General features: G+C 42.5%; 1 protein-coding gene across 1 annotated transcript in view; it reads left to right on the top strand.

The window, feature by feature from the left end:
- The first annotated feature begins 719 nt into the window (after positions 1-719).
- Positions 720-18,685, top strand: part of LOC126474725 (homeobox protein MSX-3-like) — a 124,751-nt gene continuing 106,785 nt past the window's right edge. Inside the window, exon 1 of the mRNA XM_050102205.1 lies at positions 720-897. Within this exon, the coding sequence (XP_049958162.1) occupies positions 720-897 (178 nt within the window). The remainder of the gene's footprint in view (positions 898-18,685) is intronic.

The following is an 18,685-nucleotide window of genomic DNA, read 5'->3' as shown; positions in this document are numbered from 1 at the left end:
AGTGGTGGGGGGCAACAGTCGCGCAGGCCGCGTGCCCCCCTGCGGTAGGCGGGGCGCCGCACGGCGCTGACGGCGGCCCGGCTGTGTGTGAGATGCGATCTGGCCGGCGCGCGAGCAGCAGCAGCCGTCGCCAGTAGTGCTCCAGAGGCGGACGGCTCCGCGCCACACACAGCACAGTAGGGGCGAGCACGGCGGAGCAGCGACCGGCGGCCGACTTGCTTTTGTTTCCGCCGTCCGGTGACGTCGCGGCCAGGCGCGCGCGTTTTGTTCGCTTCCTTTTTGTGCGGCGCTCCCTCTCCGTCGCTCCTGCCTCTCTGTCTCCCTCGGCTGGCGCGTCTCTCCCGTCCTCTCACAATAAGACGTTACTCCCCCACTCTGCCAGCTGCATCTCGACTCCTTCGCTGTTTTGGCCCGGATCGGTCCCCCTTTTTCCCCCTCCCTCTCAACCCCGCACTCGCTGCCACGGTTCTTAATTAATTTGTGGGCGGTCTGGGGCCAGGCGGAACAAATTGTCCGAGAGTGTAACTCGTGACGTGTCAATAACTGATACGGGCGTCATTTCGAAGCCCTCTACTGTCCGGAGGAGTTAGTCCGCTGTGGACATTTCTGCGTCTCGCCTGCAGCCTGTACGTTATGTAAAGAAGACGCGAGCGGGAGAACGCGAGAATGCCCGGACAGAAGAATGGTGGCCAGCAGACTGTGAGCCGCCACACGCCTCAATGAGCGCCGCGACGAGCGTTCGCTCCGGGGGTTCCCCAGTCGGAGTGCCGGTGACGGCGGCGGCGCCTTCCGGCGATGTCGCGACTTCGACGCCGTCGCTGTTGCACAACCACCACCACCACCATCACCACAGCAACAAACATAAAATCTCCTTCAGCGTCGACTCGCTGCTGTCGCGTAGTCCGCCGCCACCGCCGCCCCCTCAGCAGCAGCAGCTGGCGGTGACGACGCAGCCGTCGACACCACCCGCGCAGCCCGATGACTACGACCGCGACGAAGACGCCGTGCCGCACGGCTACGCGCACGACGACGTCGAGATAGAAGACGACGACGATGACGACGTGGATGTGGAGGAGGACGGCGCAGACGTGGACGCGGAGGCGGAGGCTGCGGCGTCGCCCGCGGCCGGCCCCGCGACGCCCCCGACGCCGCCCCCGGCGCCGCCGCTGGTGCCGCGGCCGCTGCACCCCCCGCAGCAGGCGCCGCCGCCCCCGCCGGGACTCGAATCGCTGCCCTGGGGGCTGCCGCCGCTCGCCTGGCTGCCCGCCTACCGCGCCGCACACACTAGTGAGTACTCTCCTCATTAAAAAAAAAAATGCATGAAAAACAGTGTTTTTCTTTCTTGTGTCGTTCATCTCCATGGATACAACCTGAGGCGTGTTCAGTTATAATTCATTAATCTACAGGGTGTTCCAAAATTATCTTTACAACTTTGATCACATACACTATGGAAATGGGAACAGGTAGAGAGGTGCGGTTTGCAGCATAATGTTCACAAACACCTAAAGTTTTAGTAGCCGTTTAACAGAGTTCAGCGTGAGCGCCATCTATAGGACATAGCGTATTCCAATTCCATTTATAGCCCAGCGTGTCCTCATTAACGTGGGCAGCTGCCGCTCTTACGTACTCTCGCAATTCTTGCGGGTCTCGCACGTGATCTGATAGACAGCATTGTTCACAAAACCTCAAACAAAACTTTGTACTGGTTCCTCTGGAAATGAGTGTCAGATTTGGTCCCTATCAACCAAGCCAAACACTGTGCCATCTGCCGGGTGGTGACCATTTTTGTCAATAACTAAAAAAAAAAAAAAAAAAAAAGAAAAAACTTCAAGTGTCTGTCTGTGTGTGTGTGTGTGTGTGAGCATTATTTCACAAACCGCACTCTTTCGTCTACCCCCATTTCCGAAATATTCGTGATCAAAGTCGTAAAGATAATTCTGGAATACACTGTACTGTTAGTTTTCGTTGGCTGGCATTAACTTCCGTTTGGTGTATGTCCGGCCTTCATATTCCGTTCACACAAGAACTACTAGGCTTTAATTTGTGCTTACCGTATCTACTACTAATTTTCGATGTGGTTACGCTTTGCTTCACTTAATATACTTCAGTCTTGCGCTTCAGATGAGCTGCTACAAGCATATTTCAAGATGAAATTGCTTGATTTGGCAATTGATCGTATGAATTAAACGCCATCAAAAAATGGAGAGGCGAAGACAATATAAACCTGTATCTCCGCTCACACATGTGTCTCATGTCGCGAAGCGGGTAACGTCTCAAAATATCTTTCCTTATGTCATTGACCAACACGTGCTTCGACACTTACGATTCAACATACGTGGGTCTCTTTTTTATTTCTGATGCTGTATTAATCTGGAGGATGAGCCGCCCGCAGTTCACAGCTGTTATGCATTTTGTGGCTTGACAGCATGTCACATTTTTTGCCTATTCTGTATCGCTGGTGTGTTTTGCGATCCGTAAAAGAAAAATGCTAATTCTCAAACATGGAAATGTGGATACAGGAGCTTCCGACTTCTGAAATGTAGTTGGCGGAAAGCTCTTTTGCTTTTGAAGAAACTCTGTCTTTGCAAAACATAATAGTTTTCTTTTTCATTGTGTTTACTGATACAGGCTATGTTTCGACTCCTGTGTGGGTCTAGGTTTTATTTCTAAAGCTGCTTTATTATTAAGTTTGGGTTCCGCCAGGTTGCCTGCTATTGTGCATCATTATCAACTGACAGCATATCAGGCTTCTTCTCGTATCCGTGGGATAATTTATACACACTCATTTTAAATACCCGAATTTAAATAGCGAACACGGACAGGTGTTTCTAATCTCAGAAGATCGGTTGCCAGAGAGCGCCGTTACCGCCGTAGTCCAGACGGTTACGTTTCATTATAATTACAACGTGCTAGAGTACAGATAAGTTACGCATTAGGCCTAACTGAACCATCAGCACGCCATTCAAATGTTTTAATATTTGTACTAATATTTTATCTCACGTGTTATGAACTCCAGACAAGACGTAAGATTCAGTCCGAAGTCTCGAAAATTGCTACTTTTTTATTAATCAGTACTGACATGTATGTATCACGTAATACACACCGCGGTTAAAACAAATGATTTCCGTATCAGTTAACAATAACGACATAATGTGAGCTGACAAGTGGTAGCCAGTGTTAATAGTACTTGGCCAATTTTCAGGCAAAGAGTATGAACAGAATAAATTAAGTCTCCCTTTATGTTCATGTTTTATTTGTTGCATAGGAGCTGAACTGTCCTTCGTCGGTAAAACATCTTCGTGGTAACTGCAGAATCATGACTTCGAATCTCACTGTCGGGCATAGTACTGGTGAAAAATTTAACATGCAGCTTTTTCATTTATGCTGTATCGTTATCATCTTCTGACGACGGACAAAACTTACAGAATGCATAAGTGAACGCAAATATGTTGGCTTGCTCCAAGAAAATGTTATATCAGTACCTAGGAACAAGAAATAAAATACTTCCCGCATAACAGAAATAAGAGATACTAACAGGACAGTGTGTATAATGACATCCGTTTCAATGATGGCGTTGAAAACAACTGCTGCTGACACATGCGTTGTAAGTGCTGAAGAACACGTGGTCTGTACGAACTTATATTTCAAACTTACACAGCGCTAAACAGACACGAGATGAGTACGAATTTTGTAAACAACTATTTATTCAGCGTTTCGAAATTTTAAGTCGCTTCTCGTTTGAGAATAGCGAAACATAGGATGTTTCAAGAGTGTATGGACGTAGATTAAAAGCGATGGTACTGTGGACTGTTCAGAAGGAGAGACACTACCTTGTCACATGCAGTGGGATTAACTGTCCGTGAGATACAAATATTTGATATTTACAGCTTTTGCGACGTTTCTCGGTTGAGTGTTTACACTAAACTATTGTTTGTGAGGTTTACTGTTGTTTGTGGCGTTGGTTAAAGATCGAAGTCGACTGTAATTTAATTCAAACACGAATGAAACTTGATTTCAAGTTTTTACTTTATTTTATTTATCTTTTTAAATTCATGTGTGCAGACTAAATACGAAATTAAGAAACTATCTTCGAATAACAACACAGCATGAACACACAAATTGCAAAATACACCGAGGCTGGCGGCGGCATTTTTTACACAAACGGCACTGTTAATGTAGTAGCACCTGCATCGTACCTACCGCTGTCGGTTTCGAGCATCTTTGGCCCAAAAATCATAATGAATAGAGCATGAGTTTCAATATGGATCTTTATTATCTCTTCTTACTGTTGTACAGGTCCCACTGAAACACAATGTTTATTTATTGTTCATTGTTTCGCCAATCTTCTGTGAAGCAGTATAATGTCAATAAAGTCGTCACGTTATGTGTCTTGTTTGTTTTACTTGTCGGAGTTGGATTACCTGTGATCGTTAAGATAACAGCATGCCCTGATGAATCAGATTTCGAATTCCACTGTGACCGTATGTGTCAATCTGTATACCTTTCACCCGTTTGATATGTTATAGCATCTGGCACGTGCATGAGCGTGACTAGAAGACTTTAGTGGCCGGGAGGTATGACAGTTATCTAAAACAAATAAATCCATATTACTGCGAGCTACAAGGGACTGAGTGAATTATCTTCTCTTACTCGCTCTTAAATATATCTGTCTCATTTCTAACTAAAATACTTCCCGCAAACGACATTAGGTTATGGTAGATATTGCGAGTTATTTGTCATTGATGCTGTATGTCTTTGTTTGCAGTTATGCCTTTCATATAAATTCAACAGGACTGAATAAAAGAAAATTAAACTTTCCAACACACTACTTGAACAGAGACTGCAGATGTCTATCCACGCTCTGTTGCCATTTCAAACAATTGCTGCTGCTGGAGTATGCCGTATAAATTACACAAAGGCCGTGCATGTCGTCTGTATGCTTTGTTTTATGTGCTTTCAAAATACACAGCCCTAGGTAGTCACAGCATAGGCTTATAATTTGAAGTACCGAGCCTGGTGGCGCGGTGGTAGGTCACTGGATTCGTATTCGAGAGGACAGCGCTTCACATCCCTGTCCAGCCATCCTAATTTAGAATTTCTGTTGTTTCCACAAACTGCTTAAGGCAAATGCTAGGATGTTTCCTTTGACAAGATTACCTTTTCCATGCTTCCCCAATCTGTTACTACGTCTGTAATGACCTCGTCGCCGGGGACGTTAATCCCAATATTTTATCACTTCTTTTCTGCAATAATAAGCGGTTCGTACATATATTTTATTTTTCAAATAATAACTTCCATAAACAGATTCAAAGAATTATAGTGCAAAAGTCATAGTTTTTTTAATTTTTTAGTTATATTGCAGGAATATACCAAAGGAAGAATAACTCTTCTGCTTTTATTATACTCACAGCGTCCTAAAACACATCCTGAGAATTCAAAATGAAAACAAGAAGAATTCTACACACACGATTGCACTCTATCCACTCATCGTGCTCTACAGAAACGCAGCTATGTTTTAAGAAATAATGTGCAAATGTGACAACTTCAGGTTTGTCTCTTTCTTCTGTTTAAATGCGTCCCTTTTTATTTTAAATTTACTCTCTTCCAAACAAACATTACAAATGGTTTCACTGCGCTCAACTTAATTTCTGTAATATCCCACAACGGTTACAAATGAGTTTACTTAATCCCAGCTACAACATGGTACACAATGTTTACATTATCACTCACTTTTTATCACTCACGGGGGGCCATGACACACTATCCGAACTTCCACTCTTTGACAGAACCAAATGTTATCCTCGGACAAAAACATCCCAGTTGAAGACGAGAAGCGATATTGCGAAACTCATTTTCAGATATTAAATTAAATTTAGAGCTTCCGTTTATTGGATCCTGTGATTATTCTGTGTGAAACGACTTTTATAATGAAGGTTTTCCATTACGCAAAAAATGTTGATCACATTCAGTAATTTTCGAAGCGAACGCTTACATTTGTTATACCAGTGCCGCCATAATCAATGCTCGTTCACAACGCTAATTTGTCAGTAACAGATTAATGAGCAGTTTCTAAAACGTATTTCTTATATCAACCATCGCATTTCGGTTATGCTTAAGCGAAGTCAATCAGACGGTTAGCGAATCGCCCAAAAACAAAATCACAGTTGAAATAAATTACTTAGGCGTGTGTTAATGTATCCTGAAATGTAGGTAGCACTTAACCGCGCGCACTAAAATTCGCAGAGTACCTTACAGTTCCTGAGCATGACACACACAAACCAAAGAAAACTTATTTGCTTGTGAAAACTTCTATGAATTACTTGAACATCTTCATGACAATGAATGCCACCTGTTTATTCGTTACCTAGTAAAACACCAATGGTGGCGTAGAGACTCTTGGATGTGTAATCATACTTCAAATATTTTGAAATTCGAAACTAGTAATTTATTTAGTTCGTCACTCGTAAGTACACAAGGAAAAAATTACCTACAGTAAATTATTTTTCCACTTATTTTCAATATCCTTCTACCCTTTTTTGTGCGAAGCACATCAATAATGAATTGATATCATTAGGAATAATTTTGGCTTTATAAGTAAACGGAGTTGCACGTGACAGAAGTTATAATTTCATCTGGTATTTCACAGCTCCTGAGTATACTTTCATCGCTTTTACACACTCGGACATAAATAAACCACAAAAACTGCAACGCAGTCTAAACTCAATAGACCTCCTTGTTTATCTGTCACTCCATACACGATCGATCAATATGTCATAGATACGGCAGTTTTGGAACAGTGTTTTAACAGCAAACTATTTTCGAAAGTATTATGTAAAGAGTGAAGTACGAAGATCAGATTTTAATTTTAATGCAGTGATTAAGATTTGCTCCATGTCATTCCACGTTGCTGAGACACCAACAGTGGGCTGTAAAAGTGCAGCAAATTTAAGTGTAATTCCAGATTTTGAAACTCACCCGTATTGTCCACGAATTATAACTGGTACAAAAATTGAACTTGGTGGATTACCTTCTGTCTTTGGAGGAAACACTTTCATTGTCAGCTAAAGGTGAAATGTAGAGTTCTGCAAGAAATTTACTTCGGTTTCAGAAAGAGTATACCGCCGACAGCCGATGCCCGCGGCACGCTTGAAATTCAAACGCGTATCACAGAGTTCCGGAAAAACTCTCAGCTTCGTCAGTATGGTGAAGTGTTAAATACACCGCGTAGCAAAAGCAGTTGTTTTCAGTCCCATGCTCAAATACACTCATATCTGCTCAGCTTCACCAAACATTTTAATAAAAGCGGTTGAGGCGATCTCACATGTCTCAATATTGAAATGAATATCCAGTTGCATTCATGTCTGTTCAAACTCCGAGCCATGTTAGAACACATTGCAAATATCAAAAGACTCGAGAAATTCAGTAATTTTTTTTATGGAAACGTTAGTATTGTGTGCATTTACCGACACAATCAAACTTTTCTTGTGTTTTCTAATATTCGTCAAAGCCTAATAGAAACAAAAATTTATTTATAAAATTTTTCAACAAGTTGACAGAATGTCTTTAGATATTGGTGAAATCTATATTTATTCAGGAATGCAAAATTCACACAATCGCATTGACGTCTCATGCAATTAATCACAACGTCATATTTATTAACGACTAGGCAGAAATCGATTTTGTATTGTGTAAAAGCTCGCTGCAGCTGTCTCTAGTAATTTATTTTCCGTTATGACGAACAGTTTTGCAAAAAATGCTTATTAGCAACTACCGGACCATTACTATCCCTTACAAAGCACAACAAATGCACATAAGTTAAAAAAATTGCTGGTGTTCACTAAAATACGTACAATAAACGTTCCTTTGCAAAGACAGTTTGTGGAGGTTATTGGCTTCAGTGTTGTTCATAATATCAAAAGCGATTTCTAATAAGAGGCACTTTAAATAATTTTGTCTTTTACATTAGTAAATTAACAAAACATTGAATTATACTTGATCGTCGTGCTTCTCCGTGGGAAAGGAAAGGAAGATTACTCGGAGTTTAATCTTTGACCTTCATAACGTAGTGTATGTTCAAAGTCTGAAATTGAAGTATAACTAGTACGAGTCCTTTTTGCATGTATTTTTAAACTGTAGTGCATACTTATTTGCCACAAGTCAAACGAATTACTTAGCACCGTCTCATTCGTCCCATACAGCTGACGTTGTTGTAGCAAAATCGTGACAGACCAAAGACTTTGAAGATGAGCGTGGTGCGGTTGTCACTGCTTAGTTTATAGTTTATAGCATTCGTACACGAAATAAATCATAATCATGAGTTCCTACTGATGATTTTGTTCATTTCAACACTTAGAAGAACGATGTTGTCGCAACATATTACACTGGAATAGGGTCACAGGCGTTTGTCACCGTATGACATTTTTGGATGAACTCCAAAGACACGAACGCGTATCAAACAGATTGCGACGAGGCAGAATTTATGTGAGTCTTCCATGATACTCAGACGAGTTATTTTCTTCTTTGAATGGTTAGTGCTTCCTTGTTGTTTTATGTATTTAATCTTTACATGGAAATTACAAGCATTTATAAAAATAGTTTGCACAGATTTTTCTAGTAATATTTTAAATTTTAAATTAAACTGACGTGTTTGGGATCTGCTAATGTTAAGTATCGTCTGACGATGGAATATATTCTCCGAAATGCGTGATCTCAACAACAATTTGAAGAACACCAACCGTTTTGGCGCCTTCTAAAAGTAACTGTGACTAAAAAAAATAAATAAATAAAAACTAGTGGTACGACGCGGATATGCTATGTCTGCCACATAGTGCTTTGCAAGAAATTAGGAACAAAACATTTTAATGCCTAGAAAAAAAGTGGAGTCTCGAGAAATCCAGTATTTACTTTCCACAACTTTCCTGCGTGTGGGCTTTAATCGTTGCACACTTATCTTAGCTGCGGGTCAGGTTGACTTGGCTCTGAGCACTATGGGACTTAACTTCTGAGGTCATCAGTCCCCTAGAACTTAGAACTACTTAAACCTAACTAACCTAAGGACATCTCACACACCCATGCCGGAGGCAGGATTCGAACCTACGACCGTAGCGGATGCGCGGCTCCAGACTGCAGCGACTAGAACCGCTCGCCCACTGCGGCCGGCTCAGGTTGACTTGGTCGCATAAATTTTCCGTCTGTACTGATGAACAGTTCTCTCTAACCATCACGGTTACCCGTTTAACCAATCGCTTAGCTGGTCTGAAGGTTGTCAGTTTCGCTCTTCATCATTGACAAAACTGACCGAACACATTTGATGCAGAGTGCCAAATATGTAGTAGCATATGAAACACAACTAATTATGTTGATCTTTAGAAACTCCTGCTATCGTTCGCATACAAACCGTAATTTAACGCAAATGGCGTCTACTCCTAGCAAAGAAGATGCGATACCCACCCCACTGACAGTCTGAAGGATAAATTGTGCAACAGTCTACGAATGCTTGTTTGTGACTTGGTAGTGTACGGGAAAGTGTCGTAATAAATGACTGTGGGGGGATACATGATTACTGGCGTAGTATCTCTATTTGGTGTGATGAACGGCAATTTGTTCTAAAAGAGAAGAAATGTAAGTTACTGTATATGAGTAGGAAAATCAATCCTGTAATGTTCGAATATAGAATTACAGGTGTGCTACTCGACACAGCCAAGTTGATTAAATATCTAGGTGTACTGTTTCAAACGACATGAGATTGAAACAGAACGTAAGGTCGGTTTTGGGAAAAGCGAATTTGATGGGAGAATTCTAGGAAAGTGTACCTCATCCGTAAAGGAGACTGCGTGCTTGTACAACCCATTCTTGAGCACTGATCGAGTGTTTGGGATCACCAAATGGGATTAAAGGAAGACATCGCAGTACTTAACAAACGAGATGCTAGGTTTGATACAAGTAGGTTCGATCAACACGCGAATATTACGGAGATACTTCGGGAACTCAAATGGGAATCTCTGGAGGGAAGAAATTCTTTTTAAGAAACGCTGTTGAGAAACTTAAGATAACAGGCTTTCGCGACAGGGTACAGAACGGTCCTACAGCCATTAACATACATTGGACAAAAATAGGGAAATGCCGCGAAAAAGGCTTGTTTAAACGTAAATGCAGGTGCTAGCCACTCCTGTAGGTTTCGCATTTGTATTTGACTACTATCGGAACCGGTGCAATATCCTCAATACGTTGCAAATGTCAGTCGTGGTGGGATCCGTGTTCTGTATAGTTCCGAGTGAATTATGTTGGAGCCACAAGAATTCGGACGTGTGCAAATTGTTGGTGCTCGCATGGTGTGTGCTTTCGTTACCAAGGGAGATGAAGTGTTGCGTGTTTCAAAAGGCACCGCATCGAATATTGCGACAAGGGAAAGCGGAACAGCCTCCTCCTCTAAGTCACAACGCGGACGAAAATGTGTCTGCGAACGTCACAGGCGGTCATCGGATTGCGACGAAAACAAAGAGGACGATAGCTGCAAAAGTCACTGCAGAACCTGAAACGCCACATTCGCGAACTCTGTCAGCACCAAAACAACACAAAGGGAGTTCTCTAAGAAGGAAATTACAAAGAAAGCTGGTTTTCCAAAATCACTCATCAGTGATGCAAATGGTTCAAATGGCTCCGAGCACTACGGGACTTAACTTCTGAGGTCATCAGTCCCCTAGAACTTAGAACTACTTATACCTAACTAACCTAAGGACATCACACACATCCATGCCCGAGGCAGAATTCGAACCTGCGACCGTAGCGGTCGCGCGGTTCCGGACTGTAGCGCCTAGAACCGCTCGGCCACAACGGCCGGCTAGTGATGCCAATGCCCATAACACAGAAGTGTGGTGTCGAAGCTATGGACGCTGGATTATGTAGGAATGGAAGAATGTCACCTGAGTCTTGTTTTCACAGTGTGTCCAAGTTGTGGCCGAGTTTACGTCCCAAGAGTGAAACATGGCAGGGGTCCGGCTATAGTTTTAGCAGCCATTTCGTGGTATTCAACGGGCTACTCTTCAAGACAGCCTCACTGCCAAGGATTATGTGATCATCTGTCTGATTAGATCCATCTTATAGTACAAAGTTTCTTACTCAATGGTGACCCTGTGTTCAATGACGGAAGGGCCCCCTATTCATGCAACTCTCGTCTTCCAGGACTGCTTTTGTGAGCACAAGGATGAATTGTGGCATGTCCCTTGCCATCGCAGCCACCAGATCTCAAAATTATCTAGCGTTTGTGGTCTACTTTGGAGAGGAGAGTACGTGATCAGTATCCAGCCCTATCACCGTTAGCTGAATTTGCCACTATTTTGCAGGAAGTATGGTATAAGATTCCCTCGGAAACCATACAGGAGGTGTAAATGCAAGCAGAATGGAAACTGTTTTGAATGCCACTGTGCATGGTAATGTGTTATGCAGCTCATCTATAAAGGAGACCGTGTACAGAACACGTATGCCATCCACTCTAGAGTTTTGCTCGTGTGTTTGCTATCCTCTCCCCATCGGGTTGAAGGAAGTCATCACAGCATTTCTGAGGCACAGTGCAAGTTGGTTAGGTTGGATGAACACGCGAGTATTAACGAAGGTGCTCAGGTAAATGAAATGCGAAATCCTGGAAGAAAGAAATTCTTTTCGAGAAACATTTGAGCTACTTAAGAGAATAGGTTTTTGTGACAGACTGCGGAACGATCCTACTGCCGCCTACATTAGACAAGATACGAGAAACTAGCGCTCAAATAGACAGTCGTTCTCCCATCGTCCCACTTGTGAGCGGAACAGCAAAAGGAATGACTAGCAGTGTGGCAGGGAGCTCTGTGCCATGCACCGTGTGGAGACCTGCGGAGTGTGTATCCAGTTACAGAATGAAAGGGTCTTACATTGCGGATGAGTTACCGTGTAACTACTCGATTACAAACAGAATTTCCAGATAGCGTCCGTAAACCTGACGTTATAGGAACCGAGTGCCGCCTTTACCACAAACCGAACTGCGAGCACAGTACCCTTATGACGTAATGACTTTGGCCCGCTGCGTTGACAGCTTGCTTCATCCTGCCAGATTGATGGGCGTTCTGCGAGTGGCTAGAAGCATCCGCGGTGCTGCCTGCATCTAGGGTCTATTCCTGCCTTAAAGCGCGCCCCAAGAAGAACAGGAAGCGGCGAACGAGACGCGGCTTATAAATCTCCGGTAAGACCGCTCGTTGAGCACGGCGCGCGTGTTTGAGGTGTCCGTGGCACAAGGGCCGGCGCAGGAAGCGCTAAACGTTCAAACGCCGGCCGGCCCTCTTCGTTTTTGTCCCTCAGACCTTCGTGGGGCGCCGCGCTCGTATTACTCCGTTTTCTTGAGAGGGCTCAACCGTGTGGAGACGGCGGACTTCGAGTCCGCTGGTTGCTAACGTTACAGGAATTATACTTGGCTCCATCTTACTCATCCATCTTACAAACGCACCTGTATGCTGCTATACCTGTAAGTTGGTCAGTGACACGGTGCATATACGAGATTACTGAAATCGTACTAGGGATGGAAAAAACCTGATCGGTAAAAACCGACACCGGTATTTTAGTTCTGAATAACCGGTATTTTGCGGTATTTATTTGGTCCTCGTCATAACAGATGTTTTACTTTTTTTTTACTAACAACTGGGTCAAAACCAAAATATCAATTAGCCACAGCAGCAATGGTAAAATTTTTGGTTTTTAAATGAACCTTTTTTTTAAGAAAAACGAGTAATTTTTATTTCTAGCCCGCGGTTCTAGGCGCTTCAGTCCGGAACCGCGCTGCTGCTGCGGTCGCAGGTTCGAATCCTGCCTCGGGCACGGATGTGTGTGATGTCCTTAGGTTAGTTTAAGTAGTTCTAAGTCTAGGGAACTGATGACGTCCCATAGTGCTTAGAGCCATTTGAACAATTTTTCTGTTTCTAAAATTCCAATGTTTTGAAATATTGTGTTACTGTAGAAAAGGGAAAAAGCGATCCGCCGTATTTTAATAACAATGTCGACAGAAACGAGCAACAAACGTGTGGCGTAAGAATTGAAAAGCAATTGCTGAGACAATAATGTACTTGCAACCACGTGGCGTGGCCTGTTCCATGGTACACGCATACATGCAGTGTGCGGGACTTGTCCTATTTGGTTTATATCGTAGTTTCTCGCTGTTGTTGGACATCAGTTGTATTACAGAATGGCACCATCCCTAGTCTGGAAGCATTTTACAAAGTCCACTATCAATGAAGAATAATGCTCTATTTGATTTGAAACATTAAGAACGGGAAGACACACAACAAATTTGCGACGTCATATAAGCAGAAAACTTAAAACTTTAAAATTCATTCATAGTTTACATTGAAAATAGAATGTAGCTGATGTGTGTGTCTACATTATACACTTTTATCTGCTTGTAGCCCTTCGAAAATTGCAAATGAACACGAAAAATAGAGTTCTATAATCTGTTTTCGCCCTTTAGCACTCACTGACTATTCGTAACACCCGAATAGCGGTATGCTACTGGATTACGAGATGACTTTTGAGCAGAGTTTCAGCAAACTAGTATCACAAAATTGTTAAGGCTTTCGTGGCTACTTGTTGACAAACTGCATATTGGCGTCTGTCTCGGGTTCATCGGCCGACGTTCATCTAATGATTTTACTAGTGCTGGTGAAACGTCAGTAAAGTCATTAGCTGAAAGTTGGCCGAAGAACCCGAGACAGAAGCCAATAGGCAGTTTGTCAAACTAGTAACAGTAGGGAACAGCGGTGATTTTCGGTAGTATTAAAACACTTATCACTTTTCTAGAAAAGCAGCCAACAGTGGGTGGGCTAAGTTTTCTTTTACTCGACTAGTTAATTTAATATTATGATTCTATGTGTCCTGAAATTGAGGAGGTCAAGATACTTCAATCTTTGCTCGATTTCTACTTTTATTACAAGATATAATAGGAATTAATCACAGAAAATGGGTTTTCAGAAACCCGTTACTTTGAGTCGTTTTGACAGTCAAAGTTAATCTGACGTTCAAAAAGACCGATATAACAGAAAACCTATTGTTTCAGCGGTAACAGCCATCCCAAAGGCGCAAGCAGGAGTGCCATGGGGCAACTTCCTCCCCCACCCCCATCCCCTTTCCCCTCTCCACCGAAAAGTGTTCTTTTTCTCGCGTCATTCCTCGCACCACTGACATACGTGTCAACCCAGTGATATTTGGAGACATTCTGAACGTGTAATGTAGCCTATATTGATTAGTAGGAGGGACAGTTGAGAGAACCTCTTGCACCCATAACTCTAAACGACACAGAAATAACCTTTTCTCCTTCCGCAAAGAATCTGGGGATAATTCTAGACAGCCACTTAGACTGGAATGAACACAAAGTGGCAGTTTGTAATAAGGCATCAGCGTCACTTCATTCACTACAGAAATATAAAAATGTATTTCCTTTGGAGCTTAAAAAAAGCTCGTTGAGTCGCTAACACTTGATTATGTTCAAATGTTTGTGATTTCCTAAGGGACCAAACAGTTGAAGTCATCAGTCCCTTACTACTTAGACTACTTACACTAACTCAAACTAACTTAATGCTAACAGCAGCACACACTGGCCCGAGGAAGAACTCGAACCTCCGGCGGGAGGGGCCGCGCAATCCGTGACATGGCGCCTCAAACCCCACGGCTCCTCCGCGCGGCACTTGATTATGGTGATACTGTTCCGCAAGCACGTTTGTATGGGAGCTCACGCCAGCTGGAACTGAAGATGAATGCTTGTATACGTTACATTTGTGACGTACGCTATTGCGACCATATCACTCCTAGATGTTCACAGTTAGGCCCTACTATGGTTTCGTGCCCATAAGCAGAAAGACTATCATGTTCTATGTTTGTTGCAGCATCTTCTCAATCATTGCACTCCCTCTTATCTATCTTCAACTTACGCCACTGGCTGAACAATACAGGAGAAACTCCCGTTCGCAAGAGGTGGTTAAAACCCCTTTCTGCACTATTGCATTTAAGTATAAGATGAGTTTTGTTATTTGGGCAGCAAAATAACTGATAATGACTGAAGTAGACAGGATATAAAGTGTAGACGGGCAATAGCAAGAAAAGCGAACCTGAAAAAAAATTCGTTATCATCGAATACAACTTTAAGTGATAAGGAGTCTTTTCTGAAAGTATTTTTACGGAGTGTTGCCATACATGGAAGAGAATCTGGATGAGAAACTGTTTGGACAAGAAGACAACAGAAGCTTCCGAAATGCGATGCTACAGAAGAATGATGAAGATTAGGTGGGTAGATCACGTAACTAACGAAGAGGTGCTGAATAGAAATGGGGAGAAAAGAAACTTGCTGCACAAACTGGCTAGAAGAAGGAATCAGTTGATAGGACACATTCTGAGACTTGTAGGGGTCACCAATTTAGTATTGGACGGAAGTGTGGGGGTTAAAAATAGTAGATGGAGACCAAGAGATGAGAACAGTAAACAGATTCAGAGGGATGTAAGTCGCAGTAGTTATTCGGAGATGAAGCGGTTTTAGGCAGGATAGAGTAGCATGGAGGGCTGCAACAAGCCAGTCTTGTCTGAAGACCACAACAACACACCATTATGTAACACTGGCATGTTCTCCAAATCATTTTCTGTGTCAGGAACCCGATTTGGAACAATGTTCCTCAAATTGTCAGAGAAATTAAATTCCTTTCAAACTTAAAAAGACAGCTAATTGTTCACCTTCTAAGACAACAGGCATCTCTGCCATATACTAAACTGCAGCTCACTCTCGTCAATCCATCCCTCCGTCAAAACTTTTCTCTCCCACTTGTCGGTAGGGTATTCCGTTCTACTCTTTCCTAACAGCCACTGCCCCTGTCATTCCAATCATCTCCTCATTTCTTATCCCTTCTCCTTCTGATAACACTAAACGTTGCTCCAAATGTGCCAAACTAATTTATATAATTCTTAATGCCCCTTACTATTACTATTATTTTCGTTATTACTGTGAATTTATGGTAATATCTTTGGTATGTGATGATCTTGGTCAGATGTAACAGAGGGCTAAGAGCCAACAAATAATTAAATGAAATAACGTTTTTGATTTACTTTTACGATACTGACACCTCTTCGGGAATGACATTGAGGGGTTGTAATGAATTACTAAACGATAGTTACTGTACATATTTTATTACTGAATGAATGCATTTATTTTTACGGTGCTACTAAAAGCTAAATAAATCCATTAAGCTGTTCCGCCTCTTAGCACACCATCTGGCGAGAACTGCAGAGAGCGCCTAGGTCTACCAGTCCCTACAGCGAAGAGATGGGCGGTCTGCTATCTAACTGCGACACCGCTATTTACAATGTCAGTATCGCAACTTTCTACTTTTCTAATTGAAAGCCAAACTACAAAACTACACTTCTAGTCTGCGCTGTTTATACCTAAAGCTTATATTAACCTTCTTCTTTTGACTTCACTTTTCGACACGCGGGCATGCCCACCTCACCTTCATACGCCTGCGCGCACCTGCTAGCGGCCTCACCGTAGTACCCAAAGGCATTTGTCATCACAGGAAAACTGTTTTAAAAAGTTTCATGGTAGGCGGGCTATCTGAAATTATGCGTCATTCCGTGGACGTTTCCGACCGCCGTGTTAGTACTTTCAATTCTACGAGTTTACGATTGTACTTTATGAAGTTCTGATGCACTTGCAGAACTGAAAGATTTACCACCCTGTTGATGATCTGACATGGAAACCAGCCATGGAAGAAAGACGTGTCTGTATTTTCATGCAATTGTATATCATGAAATCTTATAAAATCGTTTGACAAAACTATTCCGCCGTTCAGTGCTATTATTCATGCAATTGACAATGCCAGATGGCCCCAGGTTCGAGGAGCTTCCAGTAGCGTTGTATCTTCAACCGGCGTTTTTTTTTCTCATGTTACTAATTGTGAGTTGGCTTTCACCTCCTGCAACTCAAATATTTCGAAATGTTTTGACCAGAATGAGGATTGTAATCTCAGGTCGGTTTTGGGAGCGGCGCAACAGAGGATGTGGTTTGACTGAATTATTTAAAAAATATGTATTCTACCATTGCGATTTGGTAATCGCTCTACGCTGTATGATTGATCTGAAAAACACAGATTTCTTATCTGAGTCACTGCAGGGTCCGCGACCACAATACGAAAAACTGAACATTACAAATTAGTAACGAAAACACGTTAGTAACGGACCGGTGCTACATCGAAGTGTTGTACCTTTCCTGCTAGAAATCCTGAAAGATAGAACTTAAAGTACAATAAATATTCAAATAAACATGTGATCTGGTGGATTAATAAGAAAGCAACACATAAATAACTCGTAATAAACTCGTATATTATGAAGTCATGTACAGTTACAGCCGACGATGCTTACACTGAGATAGCTGAAAGCAGAAAGACAAATACGTACAGCCAGGCTTTTAATAGATGCTCTCTAAAAGGTTGCACCTTCTTTTATTACTCACGCATTTACCTACGAAATCGTTGACATTTGTATCGATACAAGTATTGATACATACACACACACGGAAAATAAATTTTTTAGAAAGGTGTACTAGATAGTTAATGTCAAAAATTTCTAGAAATATGAATATAGAGATTACTCGCACGTTCTTGTAAGTTACTACACCAGCAGCAAAATAATAAGTAGCATACTAATCTCATACAAACTATTTCCTCCCAAATCGGTATATTGTAGCTAGCAGCTACATATTATAAAGTGGAAGCACTTATATGTTCAGTCATTAAACAACCAAGTCCTTGACTAATTTTGAGTGCTAGTTTGTAATAAATTGTGCTGCTTTTTCTTCACCTCTCCCCCTTCCACAAAATCAATGCGAGTTGCCGCCTCCCAGTTCAAACTCTGGCTGCGTGGATGATTGCAGGACTAACCTGGTATTCTGAGCTCCGCTGAAGCCGACCAGTTCTTTACAGCAAAATACATTTTAATTCGGCTGGTTTTTTTTTTTTTTTTGTGGCCTGATAAAAGTTTGTAAAACCATTGCACAGTAAGGAGTGAGGAGGCGTAGCTGTTCACACACTTGACTTGACTTTTGGGTGTGCAGATTTCACATCACCATCTGACGATCTTCGCTTAGCTCTCCCTCAGTTGTTCTAAGTCACTACAAGAAAGTGCCTGGATGTTTCCCAAAAAAAAATGTCCAGCTTCGTTCAGGTCCAGTTAAGCAAGTATTCAATCTTTAACGGGCTGGATGTGGCGGGATGTTCTGTAATACTTTCCCTGCCTTACTGTATGAGAATGTAACACCTGCTGTTTTATATTTGGTAAGTGGCAGTTTGTTTTTGAAAAAATACCAGGGCTGCTCGGAAAGTAACGTCCGATGGATCGCGAAATGGAAACGACAGTGAAAATTCGATAACCTTTGCAGAGGTTTGCTGGGCAGTGTCTCTAGTACGGATGCCGATCGCGCCCTTTCCACATAAAATGAGCATGTAAAGATGTCTAGAACAATAGCGTCTCTCTCCAAGTATCGTTGCCCGCTGCGAGGATTCCGCCTGATCTCACGCAACCCCACATAACGTACCTGTCTACATCTACATCTACATCTACATTGATACTCCGCAAGCCACCCAACGGTGTGTGGCGGAGGGCACTTTACGTGCCACTGTCATTACCTCCCTTT

This window comes from Schistocerca serialis, chromosome 4 (assembly GCF_023864345.2).
Source record: "Schistocerca serialis cubense isolate TAMUIC-IGC-003099 chromosome 4, iqSchSeri2.2, whole genome shotgun sequence".
Classification (NCBI taxonomy): Eukaryota; Metazoa; Arthropoda; class Insecta; order Orthoptera; family Acrididae; genus Schistocerca; species Schistocerca serialis.
Note: the sequence above shows the minus strand (reverse complement) of the source record. Positions and strands in the feature narration are given on the sequence as shown.